Genomic DNA, 10,000 nt, shown 5'->3' with positions numbered 1-10,000 from the left:
CAAGAAGAAAGGCAAAAACAATGTATGTGTGTATGTGTGTCAGTGTGACTGTGTGTCTGTGATACTGTGTGTCTGTGACACTGTGTCGGTGATACTGTGTGTCTGTGATACTGTGTGTCTGTGATACTGTGTGTCTGTGATACTGTGATACTGTGTGTCTGTGATACTGTGTCGGTGATACTGTGTGTCTGTGATACTGTATGTCTGTGATACTGTGTGTCTGTGATACTGTGATACTGTGTGTCTGTGATACGGTGTGTCTGTGATACTGTGATACTGTGTGTCTGTGATACTGTATGTCTGTGATACTGTGTGTCTGTGATACTGTGATACTGTGTGTCTGTGATACTGTGTGTCTGTGATACGGTGTGTCTGTGATACTGTGATACTGTGTGTCTGTGATACTGTGATACTATGTGTCTGTGATACTGTGTGTCTGTGATACGGTGTGTCTGTGATACTGTATGTCTGTGATACGGTGTGTCTGTGATACTGTATGTCTGTGATACTGTGTGTCTGTGATACGGTGTGTCTGTGTGACTGTGTGCGTCAAAAACGGAAAGCACGTATGATGTCTGAGGTCTCCTCATGCTCCCGTTGCAGTGTGCGACTCCACTGTACATACCTCTGAGTCTGTATATACATGCAAAGCTTTTGTAGTTGGCCGGGCCACTCTCGGGTTCCACACACGAGATCTTTATGGGCGAGCTAATGGAGCTGCAGTATACCTGAGCCTGTGATGTGGTTTACTGAGGAACCCTGCATACAGAACACCATGAGCTGATCTTATCAGGTAGAAAGCTCTTTAAATGGAAGAAGACACTCAACTCTGCTGTTTAACCCAATGTGTGTCTGTGTGTTTGTCTGTCTGTGTGTGCGTGTGAGTGTGTGTGTGTGTTCTCTTCCCAATAGGCTGGGTAAATCTGTATCAAACACACTAATACTGTATAAATATGACTGTGGACTCGGAGACCTGAGTCTCAACTGAACTGATGTGTGTGTGTGTGTGTGTGTGTGTGTGTGTGCGTGGGATTGCATGTGTGTATTGCCCCGCTCCTACCCAGTATGATGTGTGTGAGTAGGACCTGGAAGACGGAGATGTTTCCTGGCCTGGTGTGTTCTGTGTCTGGGTGTCTGAGGGTACATTGTTCACACGTCAGGTGTGACCATGGTGTGTTTGTGTTTGTCTGTATGAATGTATGTGTGTGTGTGTGTGTGTGTGTGCCACAGGAACGCAGGTACGTGAGAAGCAATGATTAGTGCTCTTCCCCACACCCTATAGGTTCTCCTTTACAATGGGAGTATTTACTTTAGAACACACACACTGAGACACGCTCACACACACGTGGATACACGGACACAATCTGCCAAAGCCTACTGGAATATCTTCTATTCTCTGCAACTCACACACCCTTCAAATGCAACGCATTTCGGTCTATTTATCTCACGCACACGCTATTCATGTTTGCGTCACAAACAAACCCACACACATTCCATCTGGACCCGTCAGTGATGCAGAGGGAATCCTTCTACATCGACATACTGTTCTCTGTCCCAGACACACGTAGAGGCAATCTACACACACACACACACACACAAATACAAACAGGCATCATACGCAATCTTCTATTCTCCAAAAGCACTCATTCATCAACAGCAAATCCCATCCTTCTCGGTCTATTTAAGAAAAGATATATTCTCTGTTTTAACTTTTCTTTGGTCCTGTGGTATCATCTGCTTGGCAGTGCCAGGGCTATCTCTGCAGTGCCAGGGCTATCTCTGCAGTGCCAGGGCTATCTCTGCCAGTCTGGCCACATGTCTCGTCCACCAGCGCCAAGCCTGGGGTCCCCCTCTTGAGAAGCGAGCGAGCGTCAGCAGCGGGCCTGGCTCAGACACTGGACGTCGAGCCTGGTGTCGTAAAAACAAAACTAACGCTTAACTGGCGTGCTGTGAAGTTTAACAGCTTCACTGATGCCTGTGAACAGTCATTTCTCTCAGCAAACAAAATAAGGTTTCAAACAAACCCGTTTCATTCTTCTTCTTTTTACAGGAAGTCTCGTTATTGAGACTGCTCTATTCTTCTCCTCTCCACCCCCCTCTGATCTCCTCTCTCCTACCCTCCTCTCTCCTTCCCTGGCTTCTCCTGTCCTCTCCTATGTTAGTCGTTGACCCCCCAGGAAAGGTTTGTGTCTCCCTAATGTCTTCACTTAGCAGGAAACATTGGCCAGAGAGAAAACAAGAGCATGATAAACCAGCTTATCTTTCGATGCTAATGGTCCTGATGGAGCTGACATCATCCGTCCTTGGGCTTCTCTATTCACAGTACACACACACACACACTACATTCCATCCTCTGCCGAGAATGAGCATGAGTGGTTATTTACGACTTGAGCAAATGAGACAAACACATAAACAAAAGAACACACACACCACACATCCATTCTCCTTGGAGCCAGCAACCACTTGTGCAGCGTGGGGGGGGGCAGTGAGGCAGCCGGGAGGGGGTGCTGCCCTGGAGCAGGCTAGTGCTCGGAAGTGGTTAGTTCAGTATTGTTCTCTATTGAAACCTCCTGGCCTTTACCAAGACACTGAGGACAGACAGACAGACAGACAGACAGACAGACAGACAGACAGACAGGCAGACAGGCAGACAGGCAGACAGGCAGACAGACAGACAGACAGACAGACAGACAGACAGGCAGACAGGCAGACAGAAAGACAGACAGACAGGTAGACAGGCAGACAGACAGGCAGACAGGCAGGCAGGCGGGCAGACAGGCAGACAGGCAGACAGACAGGCAGACAGACAGACAGATAGACAGGCAGACGGGCAGACGGGCAGACAGGCTGGCAGGCGGGCAGACAGGCAGACAGGCAGACAGACAGAAAAAGGAAAGAAGAAAGACGGAGAAGATTTGCTGTGTGTTTGGACACGTGTGTGCGTGTTTCTGTGTGTGTGTTGTTGTGTGTCTGCAAACTGTCGCGTTGTGCGTCTGTGATGTGCTTACGGTAAGTGCTTCTCTGCGGGCCAGTTTCCTACACAATGTGGGTTCGGAGGTATGCCCAGTCAGTGCCCACGATGCCCAACATGAGGGCACCACTTTACCAAACTGTACTGTTTAAACAAGCTCTCTTCATCTATACAACATCTTACAGTACATTACACACAGCCAGGCTGTTAAAGATAACATCTCTTTCTTTCTCTCTCTCTCTCTTCTTATTTATCCTCTCTTTTCCAAAATATAAAGTATACTGCTCATTCTATTTTCAAGGAAATCCAATTGGTGTGGGTGTGCATGTGTGAGCATGTAAGTGTGTGTGTGTGTGTGTGTGTGCCTCCGCTAGCTGGGAGTGTACCAAGTGTTTCATCACCGGGGATAGTAATGCATGGTGCTTGTCTAAAACAAACACACTCTGTGAAATGAATGACCCTACTCTGGCCATAAGCCTCTCAACATCCACACACACACACACACACACAGTGTGTGCATCATACACTGTGTTTACACAGAAACGTGTAACACACAGAAACCTGTGCCTTACGCATCGACGAAACCTTGTCAGCGTTAGGAGAACCCACACTCAGGAGTTTCAACATCTACACATCACTTCATTACTAATCCTCTCTCCCTCCTTCAATCTCCCCTCTCTCTCTCTCTCTCTCTCTCTCTCTCTCTCTCTCTCTCTCTCTCTCTCTCTCATTTTCCAGCAACCAAAGTATGAGGTATTCATGGTAGGACCTGTGAATACACACACACACATATACACACCCACACACACACACACACACACACACAGGGAAACTCTGCCAGTTCACCTCCCTGACACTCCCCATTCCCAGTGTGACCTAGGGGCAGGAGGCCAGTGGTCAGAGCTATATCCTGGCTGCCTGTTCATGGCCGCAAGGCCCACCTAATCAATTAACCCCAAACACACACACACATACGCAGGCAGGCAGGCAGGCAGGCAGGCAGGCAGGCACACACGCTGTCTCTCTATCTTTCTCACAAACACATTCACACTCACACAACCCTCCCAATCAATGAGACTGGAGATCGAAACAGCAGCATAAAGGAGGGGGGGGGTGGCCTCCCTTGGGCCAATCAGATAGGGCTTGCCCCAACGTTCCACACCAACAGAATGACACTAATTAGCTGTGTGTGTGTGTGTGTGTGTGTGTGTGTGTGTCTTTGTGTGTGTGTGAATGACACTAATTAGCTGGGCTGTGGCACCCACTTCCTCTAGACCATTTCCTGTGATAGTAATTATTAGGTACGTGTGATAAATTCCAGACCTTCCTCCCGTCTCCCCCTCTCTCTCTCTCTCTCTGTGTCCCCCCCTCTCTCTCTATCTCCCCCCTCTCTCTCTATCTCCCCCTCTCTCTCTATCTCCCCCCTCTCTGTGTGTCTCCCCCCTCTCTCTTTCTTTCTCTCTCTCTGTGTCTCCCTCTCTCTCTGTGTCTCCCCCTCTCTCTCTGTGTCTCCCTCTCTCTCTCTATCTCCCCCCTCTCTCTCTGTGTCTCCCTCTCTCTCTCTGTGTCCCCCCCTCTCTCTCTATCTCCCCCCTCTCTCTCTGTGTCTCCCTCTCTCTCTCTGTGTCCCCCCCTCTCTCTCTATCTCCCCCCTCTCTCTCTGTGTCTCCTCCTCTCTCTCTCTGTGTCCCCCCCTCTCTCTCTATCTCCCCCCTCTCTCTTTCTTTCTCTCTCTCTCTGTCTTTTTTCTACTCTACTGAACACCCTCATCAATAAGTGAGCACATACAGAAAGTAATAGGCTCTAGCCCTACTACAATTACTCATTACTACAACTATTAGTATCAGCAGTAGTATCAGATGAGTGTTTGTACGACCTAACATCAGACGAGCTCAGTAAAGGGGGGTTACTTGGGTATGGGTCGCAGTAAAGGGGAGGAGGGGAGGAGTGGGTGAGGCGGGCTGTTAAAGAACATGAGAAAATAAAGAGCCATGTGGCATGTTTATCTGAACCACCTGTCAGTCAAGAGAACGTGAAGGATGACCCTGGCTCTCCAAGCGGCCCTCTCTCCTCGCCGTGTTCGCTCGCTCCCCACCTAGGTGTCAGTCTCTTCCAGGGGACAGCAATCAGCTGTGTTGTCCTTGAACAGTCTGAGAAGCCTCTTCAAGCCCCGTCGCTCTCTGTGGCAGACACACAGCGCTCGAGCGCTCGCACGCACTCATTTACACACACACACACACTCACACAACAAAAATCACACATTCACACACACTGGCTGTAGTCATACCTAATCCTCTCTCTCTCTATATATATATATATATATATCTCACACACACACACACACACACACACACACACACACACACACACACACACACACACACACACACACACACACACACACACACACACACACACACACACACACACACACACACACACACACACACAGCAGTGCCATTCATATGTAATCCTGCCAGTGTCTCTGTGTGACTCACCAGTACACAGGGTCTCCATGTGTCACTCGAGCGAGACAGGTCCTGCTTGCCTGTCACTCCCACATCACCTCGGTGAGAACACCCCCCCCTGAACTCTCAATACCTCACAACCTCCCCAGTATGACACTACAGCACTGTCCGTTTCACATGAAACATCTAAGATCCAGAGTTCAGGAGTTACCAAGTCATACAAGTGACCCAGGCAGCTTGGGGCTCCAGGCAGCTTGGGGCTCCAGGCAGCTTGGGGCTCCAGGCAGCTTGGGCTCCAGGCAGCTTGGGGCTCCAGGCAGCTTGGGGCTCCAGGCAGCTTGGGGCTCCAGGCAGCTTGGGGCTCCAGGCAGCTTGGGGCTCCAGGCAGCTTGGGCTCCAGGCAGCTTGGGGCTCCAGGCAGCTTGGGGCTCCAGGCAGCTTGGGGCTCCAGGCAGCTTGGGGCTCCAGGCAGCTTGGGCTCCAGGCAGCTTGGGGCTCCAGGCAGCTTGGGGCTCCAGGCAGCTTGGGGCTCCAGGCAGCTTGGGGCTCCAGGCAGCTTGGGGCTCCAGGCAGCTTGGGGCTCCAGGCAGCTTGGGGCTCCAGGCAGCTTGGGCTCCAGGCCTGTGTGTTGAGGAGTGGGAACGCAGGGGGCCTGATGGTCGTACTGTACACTTCCATGAAGGACAAGTGGAGATTTCCATAAGATGAAGTCCTGCATTGAGAGGAGCATGCCTGAGCCCTGACATAATAACACACGTACAAGTAAAACACGTAACACACATGTAGAAGGTAAACACGCGTGTCAGAGGGCACCGGAGCACGGACAGAAATGATGAATGGCCTGCTTCCCACGGGGTTGACACACACACACACACACACACACACACACACACAGGTGGACACTTACATCCACACAGACACACACACACACACTCAGACAGCCACCCACACACACAGCTGTGGACACGCATGCTCACACACTGGGACTTACACGGACACACAGGAGGGCACCGATGGATACACACACAGATACACACACACACACACACACACATGCCTTCCCAGGCAGTGGGGTTGTTGTGATAGGTAATGATAGGACGTAGGGGGTCGCCAGGCGGCCTGAAAGAGAAACACTGTGCTGTCGTGAAGGGGAGGAGCTGACCACACATCACCTTCCTGTCTCCCCTTCCCCCTGCGCGAGTGTGTGTGTGTGTGTGTGTGTCTCTTCAGAACTCCCTCTGAGAGTTTCGTGAACGGGGACACGACCTTGCCAGTACAGCTGTGCTCCCTGTGTTTATCCACCGTAACCGTGGAGACGGCGGGTGGGCGGAGTCGGGGACTCTCAAAGGGGGCGGAGTTAAGGACAATGCCAGTCTCTATGTCTGGAGAGTGACTGGAAGGGAAGGTGTGGAGGGTGGATGCTGCTAAACTGTTAACATGGCTTCATCCACCGGTGGCAGTCCCAGTACCAGAGGGGAGATGGAGGGACAAGGTCTGATAAACACATGTAGAAGTTGAATATTAATGCACAAATGTAGTCCCTGTACGCCTGATGTCAAACTGCTTGTTTCAGGTGTGTGTGTGTGTGTGTGTGTGTGTGTGTGTGTGTTTATAGTAGAGGTCCCACAGACGCTCTGCTAGAGCAGTCTACTGAGGGGGATCGGAGAGTCAGAAGGCCGCAGCAGTAATTCAGACAGACAAGCAATTTCCATGGAAGTGGATTCATATGGTTCTACTGGGGAGAACCTGTCTCCTTGCACTCCTTCCTTCACTTCCTGTCACTCTCCATTCCTCCTTTCTCTTTCTATTTCTCTCTCTGTCTCTGTCTCTCTCTCCCGGTCTGTTTCACTCTAACCCTCAATCTCTATGTCTTCCTCTCTTTCTTCTATCTCCTTCACACCTTCTCTCTCTCCCTTTCTCTCTTGTCTCTCCCCACAGTTCTGTACATGCATTGGTAGTATATAGAAGGCATGTTAGCAGAGTTCATTAGTCCATACTGTAGTAAACGATCCTGATCCAGACTCTGCAAGGCCATCTGTGTGTGTGTGTGTGTGTGTGTGGACCAGTTGAAACTCAATCCAGTGATGAGTGACAGAGCAGACCAGTATAACTCCTTATACATCAAACATTCTTTCAGTGATATGCACAAGCACACACACACACACACACACAGTCAGAGACCTAGGAAACAGTGAGAGGATATTGAAGGTGATTTTTTCCATCTTGTCTCTCATTAAGGGTGTTGAAAAGCCATAGGCCTGTGCTCTGTCTGTGAGCTTACTGTGGCACACACACACACACACACACACACACAGAAAGTGACTTTCACAGGAGAGAGAGTAAAAGCCAGGGGTTCTTCCCGTGGTTGTGGTCAGCTGCTCCAGAATGGCACAGTACACTAGGAGCAGGAGGAACTTGGCTTCCACTCAAACTTCTCTCATGATTTCGAAGATTTGAAATATTTCAGTTTGTGTATCCCTCTATCCTTCCATCCCTCTCCCGGCCCCCCCCCGGCCCCCCTCTTCATCCCCCCTTCACCCCTGCATGTGTGTGAGAGCTTGCTGCTTTCCCTGGTCTCTTCAACTAGGAAATCCCTGGTGCACTCGGAATCCAACAATTCGGATTGCATACTGTATGCACACACACACACACATACAGCCCCCTACCTCGTGGGACCACACACTTTGACTCAATGTCACTCAGAACACTCCTAATCCTCCTTTAGGCTGCCCCCCTACACATACACACACACACAAACACACACACACACACACACACACAATCTGAAGATGGTTACAAACTATTGGCCAGTCACTGACAGAGAAAACACAATGGAAAAAGATAGTTAAGTATGCCTGCATGTGGAGACATCTTCCAAAATCCCTTTATATGCTTCTCTAGAATGGTAATTCAATAAGGACACACACACACACGCACACACACACATGCACACACAAACATGCACACCACTATCCCTCTCTTAGACATGCCATGTGAGTAATGATTGTGTAGTGTATCACATGTAAGACATTTCCCATCTCAACAGTAAAATACCCAGTGTGCTGTTAGGAGGGGAGGAAATTGGAAAAGACAGGCAGACAGTCGACATCTTTTCACAACACACACACACACACACACACACATATACATACACACACCAACACAGCAAACAAATACACAAACAACTGTGTGTTGGTTGGTGTTTACACAAAACCAAATAAACATATCATGATCAAACACACACATATACACACACACGCACACGCACACACACACCTTTGTAAGCCAGGACTGTATACTGCATAGGTCCACAGTGTCTACCAGATCTACAAGGCCTCTTCAGACAAGTGGACTTTAAAGGCATTTCTTAGTGGCACATGACAACAGCATCAGTGCGTCATGCTCCTTCAATCACGCTGCTCAAAGTTAACACATGTGTAGCCATAAAAGCTGACAGAGCCGTCAACTCACTCTCTCACACACACACACACACACACACAGTACTGTTGCCAGATCAGTGAACTCTGCTAGGTCTCTCGGCCAAGTCTTTTGCTATACACCTGTCCTCAATAACTGGCAGTATTCACAGACACACACACACAGGCGTGCATGTGAAATCTGATGTCTATATACAACATATACATTTACACACATGTTCAAGGCCAACCCTTCACACACAAACATACCAAAATGCACATACATAACATAGCGGCTATAGCAGCAGACATGAAACCCTGCCGTGGTCAGACAGGACTGTTTTAGATGTGAACAACATGTCGAAATGTGGAGACAGGTGCAGATCTTGGTCTGGAGGTGATGAAGGTGGAGGTGGAGGTGAAGACAGAGAGAGAGAAGAGGGAGAGAACGAGTGAGGGACAGAGAGGAAGAAAGAAAGAAAGAAAGAAAGAAAGAGAGAAAGAGAGACCTACTTCATCTCCAGGATCTCCTCCAGCTGTTTGCGTCTCTCCTGGCGGAGGTTGCTCAGGTGGCCGTCCCTCTCCTGCAAGGAATGCTGGGTAGTGGAGAGACGCATCTTGGTGCTGTCCAGTTCCTGCCTGGTCTTCTCCAGAGCACACATCAGCTCCTCTAGCTGGGACAGACAGACAGAGAGAGAGATCAACACACGCAGAGCACACATACATACGCAAACGTGCTTGCACTCACACACACATATACCTGCACACATGTAGCACAACATACAAACATATGATGACTGTGTGTGTGTGTGTGTGTGTGTGTGTGAACCACCTTTCCTGTGGTGTTGACATGCAGGGTTTCCTGCCTGGTGTAATAATATAGTTAAATGAGTGCCCCATAATGGCTAGCTGACAGGGGGGCGGAGGTGAAATTATCAGGGGTCAAAGGTCATCCGAATGACATGGGTGATGACCCCAAGCTGAGGACTCGGGTCACATGCTCTCACCTCCCTCTTCCTTTTCCTCCTGCTCAAGTGTTTCTGCTGTGGAGCAGGTGAGAAACATCTACGCCCCCTAAAGTCTGCACACACACACACACACACACCTAACTACACACACAGAACTACACACAGTCACACACATTT

General features: G+C 49.6%; 1 protein-coding gene across 1 annotated transcript in view; it reads right to left on the bottom strand.

Moving 5' to 3' along the window:
- The window catches only part of LOC146252470 (ERC protein 2-like), a 135,315-nt gene that overhangs the window by 58,533 nt on the left and 66,782 nt on the right, over positions 1–10,000 (bottom strand). The window contains exon 14 of the mRNA XM_084679053.1: positions 9,369–9,529. Within this exon, the coding sequence (XP_084535179.1) occupies positions 9,369–9,529 (161 nt within the window). The remainder of the gene's footprint in view (positions 1–9,368; positions 9,530–10,000) is intronic.

The sequence above is a fragment of the Hypomesus nipponensis genome, chromosome 18 (assembly GCF_054491055.1).
Source record: "Hypomesus nipponensis isolate SF chromosome 18, ASM5449105v1, whole genome shotgun sequence".
Taxonomy (NCBI): Eukaryota; Metazoa; Chordata; class Actinopteri; order Osmeriformes; family Osmeridae; genus Hypomesus; species Hypomesus nipponensis.
The sequence above is the reverse complement of the archived record's forward strand: the minus strand, read 5'-3'. Positions and strand labels throughout refer to the sequence as shown.